Below are 27,953 nucleotides of genomic sequence, written 5' to 3'. Positions count from 1 at the left end.
AGTATTGTCTACAGGGAGTGGCTGGTGGTGCTGCCTAGCAGTGGTATCTTGAGAGATCTGTGCTAGAGCGGAGTGAGAAAAAATAAAAACGATGATCCTGACTGGTGGTGTCCTGAGGTGGGGCCTAGTGAAAGGCGGTAGCCACAAGCAGGTGGGAACCTGACAGGTGGAGCCAAAGGTGGGATTGTCACAGTCTGTCTCTCTGTTTTGTGATTGAGTTATCAAACACTAAATAAATTAGGAGAAGGCTTGATTCTTACTGGTCACCAGGAAGCAGGTTTAGCTCACAAAATAATGGTGTTCCCAAGTGATCCTATTTCATTTCTCTCATAAAAGTGGATAGTTGAAGTTCATTTCCAGGGAAAAGTAAACCACTCCACATGGATACTGTCATTGTGAGGGCAAAAACCTGTTCTCCATCCTTGATGTTGGCTTGTGTGGTTCCTGTTGATGACGGTTATCTACACATACTGCCTATCTCAGTGATAGGCCTTTAGCAAGAAGAATAGTCATATACCCATTCTATGGCATACTTCTATAATTTCACACCTAAACATAAATGCCCTCACATAAAGCCCAGATAGTACATACGTTTAGATCAATGAGTAAATCTGCACAGTTCACCTTTATCATAAAAGACCACTTGGAATATTTGTCAAACATGTCTCAAAGAATCTTTGATGTGCGCACAACATAAATCTCATTACTAGTGGCATTATTTTTATGGAGATTGCATATGACATTGTGTGGACATCACCTTGCACAATTTCTCTGCATACTTTATTCTTGTAAAGATCAGGGATGAATTCTGGAAGTTGTTCTTTCTGATGGGTTTATTTGATTATGTCTCCAAATCCAAACTCTTGGACAAGTTCATGAAAAAGTTTGACAAGATATGACAATGAGAAAGGAGCCGTGTTGTACACCTGCAGATCTTGCATGTAGACCAGGGATGGAGAAATTGTGGCCTACCAGACTTTTAGACTACAACTCTCATTAGCCACAGCCAGGCTGCCCAGTAGTCAAGGATATAGTCTAGCAACATCCCTAGTGTAGACCACAATCTCACTGAGAACCTGTATGCAATTCAACTTTTTGTTTTCTTGTAATACTTACTTTTCTTAGGCCACCTAATCTGTGAAGGACAGCTTAGGGGACATTTCTGATCTTCAGCTACCGCTACATGTGCATAAATTTGGACCAATTAATGGGCATGCTTCTTATTACTTGATGCTTCCATCATCATCATCATCATCATGAAAGATAGATTTGGCGATATTAACAGAACAAGTCTGAAAGAACAACTTCTTGCTTTCCTCAGGTCTTTGTGAGGACAAAGTTGGCTGAGAGATTGTGCTTTCGCTTGAATGGCCACAAAGCAATACACAGTTCATTAAAAATGAGGCTGGCATGTACTGTCTGGACTTTGAAACAAAGTTTGTTTTTTAGAGTTCATTTACTCTTTTATCATAACTCAGGGGTAGCTAACCTGTGGGCTTCCGTACGTTGTTGGACTCTAACTCCTATCAGCCCCAGACAACATGGCCAGTGATGATAAGAGTTGTTGTCCAACACCTTCTGGATGGTCAAAGGTCAGCCACCAAGTCATAACAGTTGAAACGATGTACTCTTACTCAAGACCAATCTCATTAATTCTTTGGAACTTACCTTCTCTCTGCTAAGTGTGATATATATGCCTTCTGAGTGATTTGCAAACTCATATATGCGTGACTTCCACAACCAATGTGCAGCAGGAAGACAGAAGGGAATTTTTTTTGCACTGAATTTCTGCACTGTTATAAATGAAACATCCCATTCTTTTCTGTTTTATCCAAGCCATAAAGACACCCTATCCTCCATCATTAGCATCCAGGCTCTGTCCATAGGAGAGGGGAAGAAGGGCACTGGAGGAGAGTGAGTGTGTTAGTTTCTTGGGCTTAGATGATCACTTCAAATCTCAAATGATCACATTTATTGATTATGAGCAGTACTTCTGTTAGGTGAAATGTATTATTTTATTCCTCATTATAAGACCTTCAGCTTGAGCCCTTTATTCCCTCCCTGTAATTCTCTTTATTACAGCCATAATTTTTGCCAACCTAAACTTGACTATATAAAACATAAATCTACTTCTCCCTTTTTGTTTTCTGCTGAAGGGCAGTGGTGTCTCATTCATGCATGTCGTGACCAGTTTGCTACTGCAGCTTTTGTCTATAAGCATAAAGAATTGGGGTTGTTGCAGCTGTACTGTAGCTCAATAAACTCATCAACTTGGAGGAGTCTGAGGTTGCAGCAACACATACACACAAATAGAATGGCAGGCGTTAAGAGGTATATCCCATTAGTCTGGGGAAATTGAGACCACTATCCATAGCTACAAAAACAGTGTTAACGTGATGCAGTCAAAATGTGTTTGCATGGGTGGCACCTTGGCACTCCTGATGCACAAGGTCCACCCATCCTGCTTTTGGTCAGCACAACATAGGACCTTATGAGATCTTCAGACAAGGGGAGATGGACCTTGTTAAACCAGTGAATGGGAATAAGATGCCTAAGCAAACTGGAGGTGCACACTTGACTTATAGAATATTCTCTCCTTGGTTTTCAAGGAAAAGCTGGATAGGCACCATGTGGGACAGGGATAGGGAGCCTGTTGTCCTCTAGATGTTGTTGGATCCAACTCCCATCAGTCCTAGCCAACATGGCCAATTGTCAGGAGTGATGGGAGTTGTAGTCCAACAACATCAGGAGAGTCACAGGTTCCCCTGATATAGGATGTTCTACCTTAATGTCAGCTCTACACTGCATCAGCAGTGTCAGGGGGGGCTGGAAATTCCTGGGTCTTTGGCGGGGAAGGAAAGTCCTTAGCCAGCAGTCGGGTTGTAAATCTGCCAGGCCTATCCGAAGCGTACTTGCCGAGTCAGAAGTCCAGAAGCGAGGTCAGTGGAGGTCCAGGATCAATTACCAAGGAGGTCAGTCAAAGAGATGCTGCAGGGAAACTAGGTCTACACAAAGCCACGCCTGACGTTGCAGTCAGCAACAAGCTGCAGCCAAGGTGTGCCTTATAAAGAGCAGGATGGACAGCAGGTGTGAGCCCTCAGCGTTTGGGCCTTAAGGAGACAGGCCTGCCTCTCTTCTGCCTGACCTTCTGCTGTCTACGTTCTGCAGGTGAGGGGGGAGTATCCTGTTCACTGTCTGTGTCTGGCTGCAGGGCCTCTGCTGTCCCTGGGGTGCTCTGCAGCTGAGGGGCAGAAGGAGCTGGATTCTCAGGAGGCTCCTCCGTGTCTCCTGCTGCTCCTGGGTCTGCTGCTGTTACTCCCGAGTCGTCCTCATCTGAGGAGTCCTCTGACGGGGCCATGACACTTAGCTGAATGCACTGGCTTCTCCATGATCTACTTTAAAAAAAAGAAAAACCACAACCAATCCACCAAACCACTAGAATCCCTGTGGTCTACCAACCTAATTCAAAAGCAAGAGCTCATGTCACTATATTTTAATAATTAACTAATCTGTGCTAAGTGATCCTGGGTATGCACTTTTACTTAGAATATAAGTGAATTGTTGGATCATAACATTCTGCCTAGTTCAGTGTTCTTGACAAGAATTCCAACAAGTAGCAGACTTTAAGTGGTTCCTGGAAATTGGTTGTTGGACCATGGTGTATCTGCTGCCCATCCCTGGCCCACTGGATTTCTATCTCTGACCCACTGCTTTCCTTCCTTCTATCTTTCAAAACCTTCTTCACTAAGAAAAAAAATCTTTTGAAAGAATCGCTTTTTCTACAATATGTCTGTTCAGCCTTTTCCTGAAAACCTAGGGGAGGAGATTCTGCAAGTAACCTGTGCAATTTTTCCTTCCTGGGATGTAGAAGGATAAGTTATCTGAGAGAGCTGGTGTCCTTAGCAGCTTGCTTAGTTTGTATTTGAAAGATAACAAGTCTACATGTGTATCTTGCAGTGTGTATCTGCAGAGTTTTAGGGTAGTGTTGGCAGCAATAATGACTCATTAATTCTGGATTTCACTGGCTTGATTTGTTTTTTTCAGATTTCTGATAGTTGAGGCACACAAGTTTTCCTCCCATTTCGATTCAGAAAAATAAACTCCTGCATCTGAAAAGACGGGGTGGAGTGAGGGCAGCCAGAATAGTGACTTGTACAGAAATAGTGCAGTTGACCTCTTTGAAGGCAGGTAATTCTAGAGCATCTCTGCATCAAATGTGATGGCATAATTTAATCACTGCTGATCCAGTCAGCAGAAAACTGCTGTTGTAGGATGCTCACTATAGAAGTAGTTGGGACCTCCTGGAAGGTTTTAATTAATTTAATTAATCAACTTCACTAGGTGGTCTCCCAATAGTGACCCAACATATGGTTTGGGAATGACTGGTGCAAGGCAAGAGCTTTTATGCATTGTACTGATCAAAGACACTACTTGAGCTTACACAGATCAGGACATGTCTGTGTTGTGCTTTCTCAGTATTTGTGAGGCACCATAGAGGAAAGCTGAAGAGTTTACACTCCGTTTCGTGGTAACAGCTTGAACTTTGTTGATTCTCACCCAATGTGGTGTGACTCCATTTTAGTAGCTCTTAGCCTGCAAATAGCAACTTGTTAGGCTCCTGAGTTTGAGAAAGAGTACTCTCCTCTTAGATGTTTGTCAAGCAGCTATAAAACTATAGGAGTTTTGTCATTTGGGAATCTGAATATGATAATTTTGATTAAGGTTCAGTTTGCACTCTAGTCCTAGGAGTTTACCACTCCTATGTTTTCAAGAAGCAGAGAACGATTCAGTATGTTTTGTTCCAATAATGTTTAATGGATGTGAAACTCTGGGTTCTCTAAATGTTACCCTACCTTTGTGGGACCTGCTTGTCTGTGAGTGGCTCCTGTACAGCCATGCTGATTTGGGTTGATGGGAGTTGTAGTCCAAAACATCTGGAGGGCACCAGGGTGAGGAAGGTTGATCTAGAGGGTCCTGTATTGTGCTGTTAACATGAGTTGAATTTCCCTATATCTGTAATTAATCGCTAATCTTTTTTAAGTCCAGAAGAATTCTAAAAGCCCTGAGTGTTCATGCATTTTATACTTCATATTTTTCAAGGCATAACATCAAATATTATTATTATTAGAATTTATTACCTGCCTTTCACCCAAATGTCCTATGTGGGTTACAACCATTTTAAAACACATGATTAAAAATCGTTAAAAGCAACCTAAACAACATGACATTTTATATACTGGACATAGCTTCATTTAGGCTGTAATCCTATGCATGCTTACGTTGGGAGTAAGCCCTGTTCAACACAGTGGGGCTAACTTCAGAGTAAACATGCACAGGATTGTGCTCTTAGTTTGCTTGTTTGCCTTACATTCCCTGATGCTACTTTGGAAGTGGTTGGCTTTCACATGCTGCCATTTATTGGCATTTTGCAACCTTTTTGTTTGTTCAGACATGTTGCAATAAATTCAGTTTAAAAGAAAATCTAGGCTTAAAATGCCCAAAGTAATAGGAATATCTATGGGATTAAGTTGATGCTGCCACTAGGGGTTGCCCAGTTGGTGCTGACCCATAACAGGGTCTTTTCAGTGGTGTCTCCCTGTTTTTGAAATACCCTCCTCAGTGAAGTGTCTCTATCTCTGTCACTATTGGCTTTCAGGAGGAATTTAAAAACATTCCTGTTTACTCAGGTATTTTGATGACTGAAGGGGACTGTTCCTGGCAACCTGGACATCACCGGATGAAATAATGCTTTTTAACTGTAACTGTGTTTTAGAATGCTTTTAACTGCTTATAGAATGCTTTTGTTTTTGTTGTCAAATTGATTTGTTGATATGTTTGCTGCCCTGGGCTTCAGGAGGAAATTCAATAAACAAATAACAGGTCAGGATTGCCTTTTATCTAGACTCTGAGCCTACTGGAGAAAAAAAATCTTTTTAATGAAATTTATTTTGGTTAGCAAACACTTTTTCCCCAACCTCTTCTCCACTCTTAATCTTTTGAGTATTTAATGCTGTTTTATTCAGTCCCCTAATTTGAATAATTTAAACAGAAAAGTAGGGTTGGAATTTTCAGATGAAATCTTTTGTGTATGACACGTTCTCTGTTAAGTAATGGGTGTTCATAAGGTGATGGTAATTTATATTATAAGCCCAAATGAGGGCTGCTTTGTGCAACCTTTTGAAGTCCTTCCTTAGTCACTTTTAGATGCTGAGGTTTTGTTTGTACACCAGAGGGCACCGTCAACTTAATATTTTAAGTCTGTGTGCAGCAGCAGCAACTCTACTGCAGATGGAGACAGTCTCTATGCAGCTGTGTTAACTGAAGAGACTAGAGCCCTTATGTTGTGGTCACTGTGTATTTAGCTGTCTGTCCCACTTTGGTTCCTGTAGCTAGGACCTTCACTTGTCAGAATTTAGCCTTCCTATCTTAACACTAGTGGGTGGTCCAATCCCTTTGAACAGACTGGTTGTTTGCTTCCCTTGCATCATCAGAAATGAAATTGTGCTTGTTTTCTGCCTTGGGCAAAGCTACAGGCAGTCTCATGTAGATGACTGCATCCATATCTCTGATGATTTGAACCGTATAGGTCACATCCGTACATACATTTAAAGCATATTTAACACATTAAAACCACATGGTTAAACCCAAAGAATCCTGGGAATTGTGGTTTGTTAAGGGTGCTGGGAATTGTAGCCCTGTGAAGGGTAAACTACAGTTTCTAGGATTCTTTGGAGCCATGTACTTTACATGAATGATATGGTATGGATGTGACCCTAGATACTTAGGGAAAGTTTGCTGCTGTGTTATGACTGATTTCTTCTTTCTTTTACTTTGTGAATTAAAGCAAAAATTCAAAGCACAGTCCACATATCCTGAGATGTGATTTTAATGTGAGAGGGGTGATTAGTGGTAAAAGGTGATCACTGTATGTGTGTTTGTGTGCATGCACGTGCGCAGGCATGTTTTAAAAACCAGATCTATAACACTTTAGTGTAGAAGGTAGATCTAGATTTACTGGTGCATCTCAGGGTGGTTGCAGCAGATCTGTAGGAATTTCTGATTCCTAGTTTTTCAACAATAGCAGCAGGAAAAATATTCTGCCCCCCCCCCCAAAGAATATACTGCTGAACTGAAGGAAGATTGGGATAACAAGAAAATAAATCTGTGTGTGTATGTGTAAGGATTGTGAGCTCCATTTGGTCCTGGTACTCATTCCTGGGCTCAGATAATTTTTTTTACATGACTTTATGAGTCTGATTGGGATTCATAATAATAAAGACATGACTTTATGAGTCTGAATCAGCTTCCCCCCTTGAAATGCTCTTCTCTGTCTCATTTGACTTCTGTCTCAGGTCACCCTCACTGTCACTGTGATGCCTAAACAAATGACAGTAATCACCTCACTGCATCTCAAGGAAGCACCCATATGAAAGGTGTTAAATATTTCTTAGGAACTCTCTTGGCATTTTGCCCTGCTAGTTCCTCCTCTTGAAGCTGGGAGGTCATCACTAACTTATTTCTTTATCTCTCCCATTACTTGTACTTGCCTGTATTGCCACAGGTGCCATACTTCTGAGACCAGCCTTTCCTAACAGCTTCGTGAATATCAGAACAGTAGCTGGGGGATTGTGCAGCTGGGAATGCAACTAACTGTAAAGCTGCCAAGCTGTCAAGACACAGAAATGGATGCAGCATTTCTAAGGATAGCTTCATAAGGGGATATTTTTGTATGTGGATATATTACCGGAGAACAACAATATTAACATGCCACTCACGTGTGAGGGGTGGTTGGGTTGCCATTTAATATGTATCCCTTTAAAAAACTTGAAAGTGGCAATCAGGAATTTTTTGACTGCCTTTCCAAGGTAAATTACATGGAGAGATCTGTCATGAGTCTGAAATAATGGGATCTAACAACTATTGACTGTAAATTTTGTATCTTGGGAATTTAAGTAGATTATGGGGCAAAACTGTTGGTTCTGGGGGATATCAACATCCATGCCAAGGCCACTTTATCCGGAGCGGCTCAGGATTTCATGGTCTCCATGACAACCATGGGACTCTCCCAATATGCCATTGGCCCAACACATGTAGCAGGGCATACTCTAGATTTGGTTTTTGCAACTGGACATTGAGTTGGTGATCTGAATGTGGGGGGGGCTTACATCAGTCCCTCTGTCATGGACAGATCACTGCTTGCTGAAGTTTAGACTTACAGTGGCTTTTCCCCTCTGCAAGGGTGGGGGACCTATTAAGTTGGTCCACCCCCAGAGACTAATGGATCTGGATGGTTTCCAAAGGGCTCTGGGGAGTTTTCCGGCTGATAGGGCTGGAGCTCCTGTCGAAACCCTGGTCGAGCTGTGGAATACAGAAATGACCCGGGCGGTTGACATGATTGCTCCTGAGCGCCCTCTCCTGTGTAGAGCTCGTACGGCTCCATGGTATACCCCAAAGTTGAGAGCAATGAAACAATATCGGAGACGGCTTGAGTGCAGATGGAGACGAACTCCTAGTGGATGCAATTATACACTGGTAAGTGGCTATGGTAAGCTGTATTTAGGGGCATTAAGAGCAGCAAAAAAACAATATTTTACTGCCACTATCAAATCATCAATCTGCCGCCCAGTGGAGCTCTTCAGAATTGTCCGGGGGCTATTACACTCTGGCCCCAGGGACATGGTAGAACCATCTGAGGCCCACTGCAATGAATTTGCTAGGCACTTCCAGGATAAAATCTTTAGCATCCGCCAGGACTTAGACTCCAGTGTTATAGCAGGTGAATCAAACGAGGTATCCAGAGCACAGCCTTGTCCCGATTTCTTGGATGAGTTTCAGTTGGTGCAGCTTGAGGACATTGACAAGGTGCTTGGACAGGTTCGTGCAACCACTTCTGTGCTGGATCCTTGCCCTTCTTGACTAATAAAAGCAAGCAGGGATGGAACAGCTGGCTGGACTAGGGAGGTGATTAATGCCTCTCTGCGAGAGGGGGTGGTCCCTGGCTGCCTGAAAGAGGCGGTAGTGAGACCACTCCTGAAGAGACCCTCCCTGGACCCAGAAAATTTTAATAACTATAGGCCAGTGGCAAATGTTCCATTCCTGGGCAAGGTCCTTGAACAAGTGGTGGCAGGCCAGCTCCGGACACTCTTGGATGAGACCGATTATCTGGATCCATTTCAGTTGGGTTTCAGGCCTGGTTTTGGCATGGAAAAAGCCTTGGTCTCCCTGTATGATGACCTTCGTCGGGAGAGAGACAGGGGGAGTGCGACTCTGTTGATTCTCCTTGATCTCTCAGCGGCTTTCAATACCATCGACCATGGTATCCTTCTGGGGAGACTGGCTGAGTTGGGAGTGGGAGGGACTGCATTGCAGTGGTTCCACTCCTACTTGGCAGGTCGCCTCCAGAAGGTGGTGCTTGGGGAACATTGCTCGGCACCCTGGACTCTCCAGTATGGGGTTCCACAGGGGTCAGTTCTGTCCCCCATGCTGTTTAACATCTACATGAAACCGTTGGGTGCGGTCATCCGGAGCTTTGGAGTGCATTGCCATCAGTATGCTGATGACACGCAGCTCTATTTCTCCTTTTCATCTTCTTCAGGGAAGGCTGTCAATGTGCTGAACCAGTGCCTGGCTGCGACAATCGACTGGATGAGGGCTAATAAATTGAGGTTCAATCAAGACTGAGATGCTGCTAGTGGGTGGTTCTCCTGACCAGATGGTGGATGTCCAACCTGTCCTGGGTGGGGTTGCACTCCCCCTGAAGGAGCAGGTTTGCAGCTTGGGGGTTCTCCTAGAATCATCTCTGTCACTTGAGGCTCAGGTAGCCACAGTGGCACGGAGTGCCTTCTACCAACTTCATCCCTTTCCGGACAGGGATAACCTGGCTTCAGTTGTCCATGCTCTGGTAACCTCTAAATTAGATTACTGCAATGCACTCTACGTGGGGCTGCCTTTGAAGATGGTTCGGAAACTGCAGCTTGTGCAAAATGCAGTGGCCAAATTGGTAATAGGGACCAGACGGTCCAAACATATAAAACCGATTCTGGTCCACTTGCACTGGCTGCCTTTATGTTTCCGAGCTCAATTCAAGGTGCTGGTTTTGACCTATAAAGCCTTACATGGCTTGGGACCACAATACCTGATGGAACGCCTCTCCCGATACAAACCCACCCGTACACTATGTTCAAGATCAAAGGCCCTCCTCTGGGTGCCTACTCTGAGGGAAGCTGGGAGGGTGGCAACAAGGGAGAGGGCCTTCTCAGTGGTGGCTCCCAAATTATGGAATGATGTACCTGACGAGGTGTGCCTGGCGCCAACACTGTTATCTTTTTGGTGCCAGGTCAAGACTTTCCTCTCCTCCCAGGCATTTTAGCATGTGTTTTATATTGTTTTAAATTTTTAAATTGTGTTTTAAATTGTTTTTTTAAAAGATGTATCTTAAATTGTATTTGTTTTTAGTTACTGTAAACCGCCCAGAGAGCTTTGGCTATGGGGTGGTATACAAGTATAATAAATAAATAAATAAAACTATCAATCATTAAACTACCTTGTTTGGCATAAACACACTCGTATCTAATACCTTAGGAGTGCTTTGAAGAGACAGAAACAGCAAGCAATCAGATAGCCTGACACAGGTTGGCGTTGTTAATATTTTCAATCAGTGGGGATTAAGGGATACCATTACCACATTTTTGCACTGTCTTCAGTTGTATCTGAGGGTAGGAAGGCCTTAATTTCTTTGCTTTGATTCTCTCCTTGCTCAGCTTGCACATGTGCATATGCACATGTATTAAATGTGAGAGATCCCACAGTATGTAAGCTATAACTGTCTGTCGCCCAGCTTCATATTGTACAATGACAAAGCACTTGTTGCCATGTGTCCAAGGGAATGCAAAGCTGTATGTAGCTTCTGACCTTTCTGAGGCGATTTCACATGCTGCTGTCTCATCTCTGCCCTTCCCATCCCCCACAGGTGGACTGTGTGTGCATGGCAAATGAGCCACTTTGCCATGCATATGTTCAGTCCTTCCCAGAGGGGAAGGTGGTGGGTGATTAATGCATTAAATAGCTTTAGCAGCCAAAGTTGTCTTTTTATAAGTTTAAAGGTCTGTTAAGACTTGTTTTACATGACTGTGGCTGTTTGGACTCGGATATTAAGCTTGATGAGCTGTTAAGGTTTTAGCCAATTAATTCATGAATTTTTTGGCAAATATAACATTTTTTTTGTTGTGAGAAGATTTTCTGAGGACAGACTCTTTTGTTATACTGAGCTAGATAGCTCTTCAGCCCAAATAGCCTCTAGGGACAGATTTAATGTAAGCTTGACAAGTTTGCAGATTTAGCCCATCCATGGAAGGGATGGCTTGACAGACTGAATTATGTTCAAAAGGAGATGGCATGAATTGGCCCTTAGGAAGGTGTCAGACTGGAACTGTGGGTGACATTCCAGTCTCTGAGCTACACAGTGGGAAAATGCCCTTTCTCTTCATGCTATATGCCTGTTCATACATGTATTTTGCTTTCCACTGCATTCCTTATCCCAAGCTACTTTGAAAGAATGAGACATGACAGGAAATTTCAACAAGCTCCATCCTTGTTTTGCAAGAGGTCTTGTGTAAACTCATGTGTCTGAAACAGCATGTAGCACAAGCCAACCTGGTTTGTTGCTCTGTATATTCCTCTCCCCCGACACCCACCCCCAGGCCCAGTCCTCAGTTACTTACCAGGACTTACTGATTGTTTCATGCCAATGGAACTCTGCTTCTTTCTTTCTTGGATTGACTGCAGTGCATACTATCCTGGCAATGTCTTTCTTTCCCCACCGGCGGTGTTTGGGGAGGTCTGCAGGGCTGCTGTGTTGGAAGGCTGCAGTGTGTTCTTCCAGACATTTTCACAATTTCTTTGACATCTTGGTTCTTCTCTGCAACACTGCTCCTGCCCTTAATAACCCACCATGACACCATACATTCCCCCTGCTGCAACTGGTTGCTGTTCACAACAACTTAGTAAGGGCAGCATGATCTCTGTGCTGCTTCCCTTGGAAGAAATTCTTTGTTCTAGAAGCTCCGAGGGATAAGAGTGACCATTCCAGCCTCTGAGGCACAGTTCTATTAATACCTCTGTTTGGAGCTGGCCCTTGTTGTCGTTTGGAAAGTGCTGAATAGATTCCAAATTCTTTTTGCCCCATTTGGGACAGCTTCTAACTTCATAGAGTTCATGAACTCCCAAACGAGTAGGAAGCTGGTAGGAGGATACTTTTCACTTTATGGAGAGAAGTGAGTAGGAAAGCTTAACATAAGGGAAAACTTCATTGTGTTGGGACTGTAGCCTATCTAGTCCAGAATCCTGCCACCTTCAGTGGCAGACAAGGAACTAATATATTCTGGCCCCTGGTTATCACCACTTCCAGTTTGATGAGAAACAAGGTTATCATAACTAATGTGCAAAGGGCCTGACATGTCATCTAGCCACAAGTATTCTTTAACCTCTCCTAATGAGTCCCCTCCCCCCCTCTTTTTCTCACTCATTCACACATGTTTGCATACTCAGTCTCTCTTAATGCCGTTGCCTTAACTGCTCTGATACTACAGAGGCTGGCTTGTCTTGATCCAAACACTTGAATCATTGGGAAACCTGAAACTACATCTTGAGAGTCAGGATCATGCTTTATAAAATTAAAACAACAACAACAAACCTCTCATCAATGGAAGTATGTCATCAGCTTTCAAACAACACTTCATCAATGCAGATCGGTTGAGCAGTCTCAGGAGTTTTTGCCAGATGTCCCTGACAAGAGTAGGGTAGCTTTTTACCATTGTCTGTTCATTTGTCAAGTCCTTTGTTTTCTTTGAACTCATTTTTATCTTTTCTGGTAAGCTCTTTTTGTAACATCACATTTCCAAAGACTGAACTGTGTGTATGTCTGGGATTCATTTTTAGTTTATAGCCTGCTCCCTTTGCATTGCTGTTTAGCTTGACTACATTATGATTGCTACTTCTAAGGCTTGGTGCAAACTTAAAATTAATCAAGGTCAGTGCTAACTATGGTTCACTGCCTTGTCATCAGGTGTGGGGCATGTAAAGACGTGGCAGCAAAGGAACAATTGGGAGGTTCCTTGGCAAGTTGTGCTTGCATTTGGTTATCTTGGGCATCAAATACAAGCCCTGCTGGGGTTGATTTTACTTGGGTGCTCCCAAGTGTAACTGATCCCTCCTGACAAAAGGGGTGCTGCAGTCGGCACAGATCATCTGATTGGCACTGACTGCAACTCTTGCTGGGATTGGCTCCATGAATCTTCTTTTGCAACCTGGTTGACTTCAAGGTGGGCTGCAAAGAAAGAAAGGAAAGAATTAGGAGCACACTTAGAATGTGCTCCCAATTCTTTCCTTTGAAGTTGGGTCACCTGACGTCATATTTATGCTAGGTGATCGATAGATGGGCAGCCTCACACACCAGTCAAAGTGGTCCAGGGTGGTGCTGAGGGATCTGTATTCTCCACTCTTGGTCTAGATATTCAAATGTCACACTTAAGCATTATTTAAGGAAAACAACTATAGTTAAGCATTTTGTGTGAATTGGGTCATGGATTTTTTTCAAGTTCCTTACAAACAGGCTTACATGCAAATCCTCACTTCTGCTTTCGAAGGCACATGTTTACTTCTTAGGCTAGTTTCTGGCTAAATTGAAACTTGTCATTTCTTGTATAAACACCAAAAATAATTTATCCTAGGAGGCAATCAGTTATGAAGGTAAGGCATTTCCCTGGAAGATAGCTGAAAGTAACTATTTGCCGCCTTTACATCTGCTTTTGCATGATCATCATTTTAGTTAGGGGACTAGTTTTAGCTATTTATTTTATTTCTCACACTTCTGTCTTGCCACTTCTCCAAGAAACAGAGCGCCATGTATCTGGACATTACTGCATTTTTATCTAGGTGCAGAGGGTGTGACTGGACTAAGGTCATCCAGTGAGCTTTTTGTGAGCAGGATTTGAATCCTGATTGCCTGGTCCGAGTCCAGCCGTTATACCACACTGGCTGTTACTTTTGATGTAATGTCCATAAGGCATGTATAGGAGTTATGTGACAAGAAATAAAGACTATAAGAGGCCTGTAGGATGAGACTGAGGATCAGTCTAGTTAGATGGATCCTTCCTGTTTCTGTCAGTAGCCTGTCATATGGCTCTCTGAAACCTATAAGCAGAGTATGTAGAGACTCCACTGTTGAATGTCTCTGGCATCTGGTGTTCAGAGGTATATGTCTTTGAACATGGAGGTTCAATTTAGCTATTGTGGCCAATTGTAGTTTTATTCAGGTGATAGGACATAACAAATAAAGCAGAAAAGAATCTAGCAGAAAGCAGAAAAAAAATCTCGGAGCTCTCTCCCTCCCTCACCCCCAAATTTCAGATAACTTGTGAAATTCTAATAAGAAATGAGTGGCAAAATCTTTTTGGGAGAAGGAGAAAGAGGGCTTTAAAAACTTCCTGGTATGGCTTGACTGGCCGGAAGGCTTCTTGCAAGGAGTTCTGTGCCGGGCTCAGTTTTATATTTAGCTGGGAATGGTAGTGGTTCAGCTCCCACACTATCGGCTTACGCCTTGGAACGCGTCTTGCCGAACAGACTAGAAGGGAACCCCTTCTGTGTGCTGAACTGGATCTTGCTTGGAGGACTGAGTCTGGAACCTTAATCTTGGCTGGAATTTTTTTTTTTAAAGAATGTTGGACAATTAGCTCCTCTTGAGCAGCGATTTTGCTTGCTTATCAGGAGTGGTCTCCATGTAGAGCTGGATACGGGGAGAAAACAGTGGTGGTTTTTCCAGCTGTTGATTGTCCACACCCTTAAGGATTTCCTGTTGTGTAGAGAGGCATGGATGGGAGTTTGCTTCCTGCAGAGGGGTGTCCACCCCTTCATAGACATTACAATGAAGTAGGAGCCAAGCAGCTTACTAAGAAATCTAAACGGGGTGTTCTTTTTTTTGAGGTGGAGATTCTGGATGCCAAGACCCGAGAAAAGCTGTGCTTCCTGGACAAGGTAAGGGCACACATCTGTGGGGAGGGACATGAGGTGGGGGTTGGGTTTCTGCTGTCACTGAACTTTGTAATTAGATAAATAACCTTAAAAGGGGGAAGGCACTGGGGTCTCAAACTGAAGGTAAACCAGGAGCCAGCTGTCTGTTTAATAATACTGTCTGCCAAAGAACTGTATTGTCAGCTAGAGTGTAGTTTGTATTAAGACAGGAAAACTAATTGATAATCCTGGCTTTTGGGCAAGCTGGATGACTTTGGATAACTGCACTCATGTGAGAGAAGGAATTATCAGTATGCCTTGGAGATGATTAATTTCAAGAGATTTCTTCTTTAGTTACAGTATTCCTGAATACTAAGCTATTAAAATGTTTCCTGTCAATCGTGTATGTGTCCAAAAAAAGAGGTAAAAGAACTATGGCATTTCTTCTGTTTGTTCACATATCCTGGTATATTGAAAAGTAGACGTCATCTCTCATCCATCAGAAAAGATGACTTAAAGTCCACATTTCTACCTCTCAATTTCACGTCTAACTTGAATATTGTAATATTTAACATCATAATAAATGTGTGGTGCTTCTGTATGCCTTCCCCAGCTATTGGACTGTAGTCCCTATCAAGCATGGCCAGTTGTCAGGAATAATGGGAGTTGTAGTCCAACAGGGGACCCATGGTTGTAGAGCCCATGGGTATGCTGCCCTTGGAAGCCTTCAGTGTGACCCTCATGGGTGCCCCAGCTGCTGCCACCCCAAATTTTGCTGCCTCTCCATTCTGCGAGGCATGTGAATGATGCTCTCCCCAATCCATCAAAGAACAGTTTGGCAGGGCTGGGGAGAATGTAAATGAGGAGGGGAGCCACACTGGAAGGCTTGTGCCTGCTCCCTATCCTTCTCATGTAAATTGCTGTCCTCTATTTCTGCCAAACACATGCTGGGCAGATAGGAGGGAGTATAGGTCATGCCCCTCCTGATTGTGGCCAAGCCCACCAGCAAGCAATACCACTGCCCACCCACCATCTCATGTGGCCTTCTAGGACAAAAAGCTGCCCTCCTTTGCTGTGAAGCACACACTTGTTCGTGATTTACTCAACAATCATGAGCAGGGCCAGCGTTTGCAAACACGGGGCCCGATTGGGAGAGCATGGTCGTGGGTGGCGTCCTGGAGATCAATGCCGTTGACGGAGAGGATGGTGTTGCCCAGGCAAAGGGCACCACAGCGCTTGGCCGCCAGACCCGGGAAGATGCGCGAGATGAGGACGGGCATTCAGTTCTTGTGGCTGCCCTTGATGCTGATGCTTAGCTCGCCCGCCTCCACCTTCACCACCCACACGTGGCACACCCCACTCAGAGGGGAGCCCGGGGCCACATCGCAAGGAGAGGAGCATGACGAGCTGCCACCACCACCGGGCATCATCGGAGGAGGGGAAAAGGGCCATCTGGGAGAAGATGGGTGGCCGGCCACCGCCAAGGGGGGAATATCTGTACTGCCAGTCCCGCCTGCCGCTCTTTGGCTGCCCGTGGGGCTCCGTAGTCTGGAGGCAGCAGCGGCAGCAGCGGTGGGGCTTCTCCACTCAGTGCTGTTGGGCAGCCCGTTGACGGGCTCCACATAGCCATCAGCTTGCCCTGGGCCCTGGCATGTGTGCGTGCGTGGGTGGCTCCCCATGCCCCCACCTACCTGTCTCCTGTCTTTTACCATTGCCATTAACCAAGATGGTGGTAGCGGTTTCCCTAAGGGGGTGAAGCCTCTGCTGCCATCTTTGTTGATGGCATGCATGTGTGCTAGGTGCGCGCATCTCTGTCGTCAACTAAGATAGCGGCAGGGGCTTCAGTACCTTAGGGAAACCGCGGCCGCCATCTTCATTAAGGGCAATGCTAAAAGGCATGAGACGGGTAGGTGGGGCGAGGGAATGAAGGGAAAGTGGAAGCTCCTGCCCTGCAATCCATGGCTGCTGCCGCGGATCGCGGAAGGGGAGCAGAGTGGCCGCTGAGGGGCCCCCTGTAGCTCCAGGGGCCACCCTTTAGAACCGGCCCTGCACGTCGGAGCTGAGTGCCAGTGCCTCCCCACTCAGCTTGGTGCAATTCCCCCATGAGCACGCCCCCCCCGCTAAGCGTGGGGCCCAGTTGGTATTTTGCCAGCCCTGATCATGAGGTCTATCTAGGTAGGCTGTAGTCCTTGAGCTGAACATGTTAAGAATGCCTGATGTGATGTCAAATGTTTCTGTGGAGGGGGTCCTGGAGTGCCTTGAGCATTCAGTATTGCTAGCTGGCTGTTGCTAAATGAGCTAGAGTTTTTCAGGAGGCCAGCAAGTGTGACACCCTGTATGCAAATGTTCACACCCTTAAATCCTCACTGACAGCAGCTGTTGGGAGATGGATTTCCTCTGGGAGAGTAGGGCCTTAAACCTTCTCTTCAGAACAGGCTGTTTATTTAAATAAGCTTCCATTCTTTCTCTGTCATCATGTGTAGGCCTCTGCCATGTGTTATATTAAATTAAATTAGGATGAATAAAATTAAAAAAGCCAGACTCCTAACTTATTTCTTTATGTTAAGATTTAACATCATAATGAAAATTGCTTTTTAGTAAGATTTTGGAAAGTTGGCAAAATTAGCTGTTCATTAATGTGCATGTGCATACAACTGTCAAGATGGAAGAATCTCTCATATGCAATTGCTATTAATAGTTTAGCCTTCACTTAAAAGTAGAACTCCCAATGAAATCAATTTTTAGTCTGCCCCAGGTAAAGCACAGTAGAAAGCATGATGTACAGTGCCTTAGAACAAGTAAGTGCAAGAGTTATCCAGTGAACATAAGCAGTATATCGTGCTGCACATTACTGCGAATGATGAACACCACTCAGAGGTGCTAGCCAGTCTGATCTACGGGAGGATTTTGAATCTTTGATTTGGTGACCAGTTGGAAAGGATGAAGAACCGCTAAATCAGCTGCAAATGACCATTTACATTTGCAGTGTCATTCCTCTGCCTGTGCAAAGTAGATGAGAGAAGAATTGTGTCCTCTTCCTGTGACGTATATTGAAATGGCGATGAACTGGGTAGGTAGGAAAAGTCGTAGTGGGAGGAACATGGAGGACAATGATAGAAAAAATATCTAACTATAGGTATTTGAAGGGGGGGAGCAAGGGAAAGTGTCTGTCCCTCCCTGCAACCCAAACACTCACTAACTATAGCATTTCAGTTTTGTGCTAAGGCAGGGCAGTAGTGAACACAGCACCAAACTCTGTTTAAACCAGGGCTGTGGAGTTGGTACGCCAAACCTTCGACTCCGACTCCTCTATTTTTCTACTGTCCGACTCCGACTCCACCCAAAATACTTCCAACTCCACAGCCCTGGAAAGGGCTGTAAATGTCTTTTTAAATTGGAAGCTCTCATAGGAGCATTTTTATCGCTGCCTGAATATGTGCTGATCTTGGCATCACAGCATTTGTCTTCATCTGGGTCCTGTGTCATACACTGACACACAAAATGTTTTCCATCTTGAGTTATGGTGAAATGCTCAACTACAGCTGACTTCATGGGAAGCTTCTTTGACATTTTGAATTTATATTTTAAAAAATTTGTCAATCAAAATTTATTTTGAAGTCGGAGTCGGTACATTTCTACTGACTCCAACTCCACCCAAAATTGCTTCCGACTCCGACTCCACAACTCTGACTCCACAGCCCTGGTTTAAACCCTGTGGGCATTGTTAATTCTTTTAGACAAATGAGGGATCCTGCACTGCCTGTAGAGGAAACAAGAAGGGTAAATATAGAGAAGTGGCCAAAATAACATCTAAAGTTGACCTGAAATGAAAAGGGACAATTGTAGTTACCTCAGTCTTGTTGAGTGCTATGTTCTTCTTTAAAGCATAAGTGGGAAATTTGCAGTCCTAGAGTTGCATATGGCCCTCTGCAACTGACCTCTGGCAAGAGTGATCTGTCCCAGTATCCTGCTAGGTGCAGAGGAAAGGGGGGGGAGAGAGAGAGGGAGAAAAGGAGTGGCCCCACCCACATGGTCACTGCTAGCCTCACTCACAGTCAGCACATGGCCCCTGGCAGCTTATCCCGGAGGGAATGCAGCCCAAAAAAAGAGGAAAGGTTACCTGCAATTGTGGCATCTAGCATCAGCAATCAGCATCAGCCACCCTGAGTATTGCTTTCTTCACCTAGCTAAGAAGTGGAGCACAAGAACATGCTGCTCAAGTTGCTGGAGACCAAGCAGCATTGGCTGCTTCTTCCTTTGATGATGATGATGGTATCACTACTATTACATTTATATCCCACCTTTCCTCCAAATAGCTCAAGGTAAAGTACAAACATGGTTCTCCCCACTCCCAATGTTATCCTAACAACAACCCTGTGAGATAGGTGACAGTGACTGGTCCAAGGTCACCCAGAGAGCTTCATGGCCAAGCATGGATGTGCACCCTGGTCTCCCAGCTCCCAGTCTGACACTTTAAGCACTATATGACACTGATTCTCACACCGCACTGGCTCTCATAAACCAAAGATGAGATTGCTGAACAATAGGACTCCAGTTTTGCGTCCACATAATTAATTCCCTTAGCTGCAGTGCCACCATCCGCTGCACCCTTCTGTTTGAGCCACCTGGCATTCTGTAAAAGTTTGGCAGCAGATTTGCCTGTTATGGCCACAGAGGCCTATAAAATAACCACTGAGGTGCTAAGTGTCTCTCTTATGCAAGAAGAATTTTATTTGCAATGGAGTTGCATTGCTGACTTGTGAATTTCATTAGCTTGGGTCTTCTTAATCCCATCCAAGCTTTTGGGTTGGCTGGCTTGTTGTCAACAGCCCTGACTGTAACCTTCTGCCCTGCTGTGCTCCAAGGTAGTCTAAACAGCTACTACTGTTAACCTTGGCGATGCACTAGCAAGTCAGTTTTCTTACCCCTTGGAGCATTTCCTGTAGAGTTTTGCTGGACCTTAGAATCGACCTTGTAAGGGAGAAGAGAACCACACCTCCCCACTGGGGAGCTGGCCTTCAGCTGCCTTAGACACCCTATACCAGCACCTGCTTCGGTTGGCTGTGATGGTGGTGGGCACACCCTTCTGAAATGTCACCATCTCCTTCACCTCTCTCAGTTCCTTGCATGCCAGGGGTATTCTGCGCAAGGAAGGGAAGAGGAACACAGTGTTTGTTTTGAGTCATGCACGAGATGCCTCCTGGGATAAAGGGAAAAGCATGAGGAAATGGAAGGGGTACTGCCAGCAGTGAGTTTACCATTTGTTGCGTACATAGCTCGGAATTCTGGAATTATTATAAATACAAGATCTTAAAAGCAATTCCTCCTCCTAATTCTGTTCAGTGAATTTTTGCAACAATTAATTTTTACTGCAGCATCTGGAGATTTTCATATTTTGAAACGTTTTTCATGCTTGGGCACTCACGGAACCCCTATCTTCCGAAGCATAAAGGATGCCAAGGTGTAGTTCAGGGGTGGGGAATCTTTTCCAGCCCGAGGACCATATTCCCTTCTGGGCATAAGGGCCTCATGCCAGTGGTGGGCAGGCCAGAGGTACAAGTGGGTGGAGCAATGAATGTAAATATTACCTTAGTACAGTAGGCTAGTTCCTACACACACACACCCTCTCTGTCCTCTCTCCAGACAAACGAGGCATTATCAGAGTTCAGGGAAACATTCTAGCTAAGCAAAAAGCACTTGGGGAGTGAAGCAGGGCCAGTGAGGGGTGTGGCTTGGGGAGAGTTCCAAGGGCCAGATAGAGGGACCTGGAGGGCTGCATTTGGCCCCTGGGCATGAGGTTCCCCATGCCTGGTGCAGGTTTAGGGTGTTGTATGGAGTGAAGAACCGTGGTTGATGCAAGCTTCACTTCTGGTTTCTCTAAGTCTAGCAGAAATCCTCTATGATTCAAGTCCCTCCGCTCATTTTTCTGTATAACTGTTATGGATGCATAAATCTGTACCTGCTTAAAAATGAACACTTCTATGCTTGAAAGACGCATCACAGTTCTGCCTTATACATCTTTGCAAGTAATTACATGTAGTTGGACCCAGGCCATTAACGTATTTCTGTGGTAGATCACACGGCAAAACACACACACACATAGCTGCTTTGCATAGTAAGGAGGAGGAAGAGGTACATACTGCATTTTGAAAAGTGTGAGAAGGCTCTAGCCTCAGGGCCACTTCACATGCAAGCTGTCTGCACTTTTCTACAGTAACAGGGCATAATGCATGCATCAGCACCATATGTGACATGCATACATCTGTATCTTTTTAAACCACACGTTCCTCTAAAATACAAGCAGCAGTTTGGGATTGATAGCATTCTCTCATACATGTTTATTAAAAGGACAAATGGCAAAAAAGACATGCATGCTTCCTTTATACTAGGCCAGGTTCTTGTCCTAGTGTACAAAGCCCTGAACAACTTAGACCCAGGATACCTTGAAGACTGCCTTACCTAGTCGGTCCCAAGTCAATTGCTAAGGTTATCTGGGGGAAGCACTACCAGTGGTCCTCGCTGTCAACCAGAAGCATGACTTGTGTCAATGACGAGTCATGCCTTCAGTGTAATGGACCCAACTCTATATAGTCAGTTGAATATAAATCTTCTTGAATGATGGGGCATTACTGGGTGAGAGGAAGTCCTTTGTTTTGTTTAAATCTTTTACGAGTTTTTACATGTTTACATCTTTTCAGAGTTTTAGCATGTTTGCTCACATGGTAATGCAAGCAAGTGTGCACCCTTTAATGAACTTTTAAAAAAATCCTATACCTCTAAAACCATTACCCAAGATTGCATAGCTATGATGATGATAGTGGAGCTGTTTCATATAAATAATGCCATAGGCACTAACCAATTAGCAGTTATGACAGTTGCACAACCAAAGTTACACAAAAGAGTGCCGATTGGGCTGGGTGGGAAAAGGTAGTTTTTTCCTTTGCTGACTATGGCATGAAGTTTGAATGTTGAAAATGGGTGGAGAAGTTGCATCCTTCTTCTGTGTGCTTCACAGAATGATGCAAAACAAGTGCCAACATGCAGAGAGAAATATATGCTTTATTAGGCAGGAGTGGCTCAGCCTGCCTATTAGGGAGCTTCTTCCTATGTCTCTGTTGTTATTTCTGATACAGTACTATCTGTGGACCATCCCCACAAGGCAACTGATAAACCACTTCACAAATCTCATTAGAGAATTCTGAGCAAATTACCCTAGTTGGGGCAAAAACAAGAGGAAGAGGCTTCCTATGCCAGCAACAAGAACAACCTGTTCTGAAGAGAATTCAGATTGTCTGAGTCATAGTTCATGCTGTGGGCTTAGCTGTAATTCAAGACCTGGACTGTGCTTCCCAGGTTGTGTTGCTTTTTGAAGCTGCTGGAGGAGCTGATCCATGTTTGGCACCTACCTTGGAATCTTCATGCATTTCTCTTGCTTTGATTTGAAAGCCGAGTTGGGTGCTCCCAAGCTCACAGGCCAGCTGTCTGCAGGACTGTCCCAATGGATTCTTCTTGCAACACCTCCATTGCTGGAAGAGGGATGTTTTATGTAGGACAGACACAGCCTATTTCTAATTCCAGTGTCAAGGTGGTGTGAGTATTAAGGCCTGTGGTGGCTACAAAAAATATGATGGAAAACAGACCTGCAGCTGGGAAGATCCTGTCTCAATGAACACAGACCTTCCAGTCTTTTATGATCCAAAATGGATGTATAACGGCCAGGCTTCTGCTTCTGCAGAGTGAGGGACTTAGATTCTGTTTAATCATTTTTAATTGGTGCTCTATGTACATTAAAGTAAGCTTAAAAAATTAGCATCTCCTCTCTCTTTAGGACCCCCCCCCCAAGCTGTTGGCAGGGTTTATATATAATCTGTGTTTACATAACATCAACCACCTGTGCCAAGAGAGGCTGAATCTTGTACATATTTATAATGTATATTTTTGATACAGTAGGGCCCTGCTTTACGGCACTTTGCATTACGGTGCTTCGCTTATGCGGCGGTTTCAATTAGATGCAATTAGACTAAAGCCCCACTCATATGGTACTTGTTTCGCTTTTACGTCGGTTTTGGGCATCGCGTGCCATTCTATTCAATGAGTTACGCTTTTCAGCAGTTTTTGCTTTTCAGCGGGGGTCCGGAACGTCACCCGCCGTACGAGTGGGGCCCTACTGTATTGTTAATTTATTCTTCTCCCTCTGCTGTTCCCATGAAGATCAGAAGTAGAATAAATTATACACTTTAGCAGGTACAAATATATATCTCCTCTCATTGGCAAGCTCTGCCTCTTGACCAGTGGAAATTCTGCTGAGTCCAGTCAACATGTTTTGAAGCCTACTGAGGCATCCTTAAGGACTAGACACTTTCCCCCTTTTTAATGGAGACTTGAGAGTGCGGTCCCCTACTAAAGACTTGCTGGTTCATAGGATGGAATTGGAAGCTCCAGTATGCTGGCAGACAGCCAGATTAGCTGACAGAACAGATATGCTGATGGAACACTGCCAGCAGAACTATTCCGCCAATGGAAATATGCTGCCAAAGATTTGAAGTTGGGCAGAGCTGTGGGTGGCTCAGGAGAGGAGCACATCTGCGCTGTGTACACTGCCCCTTCAATCCATGGCTACATCACTATCAGTGGTGCATCTTTATAAATAACCACCCATGTGTTGATGATTGCCCCATTCATGTCACCAGGACAGAAGCTAAAATAGAACAGGGATGGGGAATGTATCTTCCCCACCCCACCCCAAGTTGCTGGGCTACAACTCCCATCATCCCTGACCATTTGGCTATGATGACTGGGGCTAATGGGAGAACACCAGGTTTCCCACCCCAGGATAGGCTATAACTCCGCACCCAGTCACAGCACACCAATATATAAACCCCTACACAGAGAAACCACAGCTTAAGATAGGATGTACAGCATGAGGCTGTCTCTTTCCAGCCCCGTGCATAGTTGGAGCCCACAAGGGGGAACCCTGGGGTGAGGGTGGGGGAGAAAGGGCACTTTGCATACAAAGGAAGCACAAAGCAGCCTGGCTTACAATGGAAGTGGGGCACGTTGCTAACATTCACTAAAGGCTTTGAGATTGCTGCACATGTTGTTTTCTTTGTGGTCGGGAAGAGTAGATAGGAACCTCTGTCCTCCATCCTAGTATTATGTGGCTTCAGTTGGGCTCAGTATGGGACTTGGGATGGAGTGGGGAAGCCTGATGGTCTAACAGTGGCTCCCCATGTTCTCCTCACCCACGTTTCTGGACAGAGAGGGCAAGTTCCTCAGGTGCACAAGTGAAATGGGCACTGCTGCCACGGTGTATTACCTGTTTATAAAAGTATTTATATAACGCCCTTTCAGAAAGTATCAGGATGGTGCACAGAAATACAAAAACATTTAAAAACCATTAAAAGCAGAATAATCATTAAAATGACTATGTATGAAGCAACTGTGGTGGAGGAGGGAGAAGAAGAGATGCGCAGGGATAGAGCTGGCAAAGAAAGCATGATGTGCAGGGGGAGGCACTGAATCCAAAATAGCAGGGTGTGTGTGTGTGTGGCAGGGGGTATAGTCAAATGAGTTGCTGCTGGAGGGGTTGGGCCAATTCAGCTGGTTGACCCATGCAGGAGCCAGGCTGTTGGTCTGTGCAGCACTTCTCTTGATTGACTCGGGTGTCCCTGGGTAGGGAGCGTCTCATCCCTTTCCTACCTCCAGGGCATAAAACAGGTGTGGGGAACCTTCGGACCTCCAGATGTTGCTGAACTACAACTCTTATCAACCCCAGCAAGTGTTGTCAGTAGTCAGGGATGATAGAGTCGTATTTCAGCAACATCTGTTCCACCCACCTAAAACTTGTCCTGCAGCCCTTATGCTCCTGGTGCTCAGGACTAGGTCTTTGAGGCTGTGGGAAGAACAGGTGCCCCATGAGGTTTTGATTCCTGCCTGCTGCTAAGTGGCTAGGTAACTGCTCTATTGGGTTAGCAGTATGAATTCAAGTTATCTCTCTTGTTCCTGGCATGGACCTTTTGTTTTTACGAGGCATGATGGCTGAGCTCTGCCTCCACGGTCGGAGACAGAATACTTCTGAGTACCAGTTGCTGGAAACTGTAGGAAGGGAGAGTGCCATTGCACTCAAGTCCTGCTTGTGGGCTTCCCATAGGCATCTGGTTGGCCACTGTGAGAACAGGATGCTGGACTAGATGGGCCATTGTCCTGATCCAACAGGGCTGCTTTTAAGTTCTGATGCATGTAAAAAGTAAGTGGGGCATGTTGCTCCTGTAATGGGCTGAGCCCATATAGCCTTAAAGTGAGGACTGGAGAGACGGCTTTTCCAGTTGTGGCCCCCACCCTGTGGAACTCCCTCCCAAATGATCTCCGCCATGCCCCTTCCATGATGAGTTTCCGCCAGGCCTTGAAGACCTGGCTCTTCAGGCAGGCTTTTGGGGTTGGCTAGATTTTATCTTCATTGTTTTTAGATTTTTAATGTCTAGGTATTGTATGCCTATTTTGTACGTCGCCCAGAGTGGCTGGACAGCCAGCCAGATGGGCGACCAATTAATTAATTAATTAATTAATTAAAGTTTATTATTCCTGTAATAGCATATATAGTCTGCTTACATCAATAGAGCAAAAAATGTTCTCAGAAAGGGTTTCTTTGCCCCTTTTCGAGTAAAGCAGTAAATTCCCTATGAATACCTGTAGTAAAATGCAGAGAAATAAGGCATCTAGACAGTCGGCCAATGTACTCTGGCTGATATAAATGAATAAGAGGAACTTCTTATATGGTATGGTTAACACCACAACAGTCACTTAACTGTTGATAAAAGGGTTGGTTAGTTACAGTTGCCATCTCAAGTAGATGGCACAGAGAGACAGTAAACATGGCCACGCAGCACAGCTGATAAGACCATGGGAAAATGCCCCCTCTCTGATTAGAAAGTATATAAAAAGCCAAATCATTTACTATTCAGTACCCATTTCCAGCTGGAGTGGGTCGAAGATTGCAGGAGTGATATACCATCCATGTCATCTGATGGGTGAGATGTATTTCCATGTACTTTGTACCTTTGCCTCTGTAACAAGACTTTGAGTTTAACTCGGTTCTTTCATCTATTGTAACTAACAAAGGAAGTTGTACCTTCAAGGTCTTATACTTTGATGTTAAATGAATGAATGATTTGTATTCTCATTTTCTGTTTCTGCTATGATGGCTAATGCCACTTAGAATGCATTTTAATAGCTGTAGTGTGCAAAATATGAATAAATAGCATACGTTAGACTATTCAGCTGTCTGAAGCCTGACTCTCAATTAGAAAATTTCTAGTATCTCCCAAGACCCAAGAAATCTTTGGTGGGGTTGTGAGGATCCCACCTCAGACCGCCACCTGTCAGGTCCCTCCAGTCAGGATCCTGGTTTTTATTTGTTCTCTCACTGGTTCTAGGGCAGATCTCGCAAGATCCCACTGCTAGGCAGCACCACCAGCCACTCCCTGTTTCACAATATTGCCTTAGGACTTTGCCTTAGTCCCCTTCTGGCTTATTGTTACTTTGTGTCTGGGTGCACCTTCAGGCCACAACCCCCCTGTATCTTTGTGCCTATAAAGCATACAGCCCTGGGTTGCCCTGGATACTTGATGATACACTATCTCTTCACTGCTGCCACCATTAATACTGTTTCCCAACCTTGGTAATTACCCTGCCCACCCTTCTGGTCTGTGCAAGCCCCAGCCAAGGATCAGGCTTTTGGTAAACCAATAAAATATTTATTTATAAACACCAAGAAATAACAAGATTACTTTAGGTATATTTAACAAGCGTATGGTTTCATATATTGTGTTACTCTTTCTATTTCCAGTCATATATAATCTGCCTCAATACCAGCCAAATATAATCCAACCCACAACCAACTCCAATCCACACTCCACAACCAACCGACCCTCTCTCAACTGTCATCCTCTCATTTATACCTTCAGCCACTCAAACGCTCAGCCAATCATCATACAGCATTCTCCAGCATTCTAGCCCATGTACTCCCCCCTCTCACTCAGTCCACTTACCATGTATACTTTAATAAACCTGCACTTACCATATTTACAGTTATCAAAATAAAGGGGCATCACAGGGGTCTCTAACTATATCCACCTACTATTAGACAACTGCTGATGGAAACTTGTGAGCTTAGGTGAATTAACGTTCAACATATAAGGACTCTGAGTAGAAACAGATAAAGGGAAAAAGCAAGAACCCTCGACCCTGTGCATTCATAGGACATGGGGCCAGCCTTGCCAGTATCACCCCCTTTCCCCTAGTGGAATTTGATCTCCCATTTCCTGCTTCCCAGACTCTTGTCTACTAGAGTAGGATATTTTCTCTCACTGAGTGGGTATTGAACCCTGTCCCAGAAGGGCTATGTGTGGTCTCTGCAGGCTTCCTGCCCAAGGATCTGTGCAGGTCCTGTTTGGTGTGTCATCTCTTTTCCCTTTGCCTGTACAGTACTCACAAAACAGCGTTTGAGAGGAACATAAGGGGATTAAACGGCTTGCTGTAGCTGGCTGAGCCACTGGGACTGATGGAGCAGGGGTGCTGTGGAGTCATCCTGCATGTTGTGTGTGGGGTAAGACTGGGGTGTGTGTCTGTATCCCTGTCATTGTGAGTTTATTGGTTCCCTCCATGTGTGAGTGGCACGTTGGCAGCAGCATCGGCATAGTCCCTGATTTAGTTGCTGCTGGTCATGTTTCCAGGGATGCGATGGGCATGTCTGCCGTTTCCCCACTGTTCTTGTATTTTCTGGTTGTATAGTTGGTTTATCCCTTCCTGGGCTGAATGTTGGATGTGGTAGCTGTTGTGATGGCATTTCTCTAGTCCTCACATAATGCAAGTATAGTATTCTTCTAGCATGATTGCCAGGGAAGACCCTTGGATCAAGGGGGCTTGAACTTTGCTCACTCTTTAAGCAT

The 27,953-nt window shown here is 44.6% G+C and overlaps 1 protein-coding gene and 1 long non-coding RNA gene across 3 annotated transcripts in view; one reads left to right on the top strand and one right to left on the bottom strand.

The window, feature by feature from the left end:
* TECR (trans-2,3-enoyl-CoA reductase) overlaps positions 1–27,953 on the top strand; it is a 43,520-nt gene that overhangs the window by 4,984 nt on the left and 10,583 nt on the right. Inside the window, exon 2 of one of the 2 annotated variants that reach the window (XM_061616611.1) lies at positions 14,980–15,030. In XM_061616611.1, the coding sequence (XP_061472595.1) occupies positions 14,980–15,030 (51 nt within the window). Of the gene's footprint in view, positions 1–14,631; positions 15,031–27,953 lie in introns of those variants that run through there. The other variant, XM_061616610.1, reaches the window with a different exon arrangement.
* LOC133380076 (uncharacterized) lies at positions 521–12,131 on the bottom strand. The gene is made up of 2 exons (XR_009761360.1): positions 11,721–12,131; positions 521–3,395 (listed from the first exon to the last, which is right to left on the bottom strand). It is a non-coding gene; the product is annotated as an uncharacterized LOC133380076 (long non-coding RNA).

This window comes from Rhineura floridana, chromosome 3, assembly GCF_030035675.1.
Source record: "Rhineura floridana isolate rRhiFlo1 chromosome 3, rRhiFlo1.hap2, whole genome shotgun sequence".
Taxonomy (NCBI): domain Eukaryota; kingdom Metazoa; phylum Chordata; class Lepidosauria; order Squamata; family Rhineuridae; genus Rhineura; species Rhineura floridana.
The sequence above is the reverse complement of the archived record's forward strand: the minus strand, read 5'-3'. Positions and strand labels throughout refer to the sequence as shown.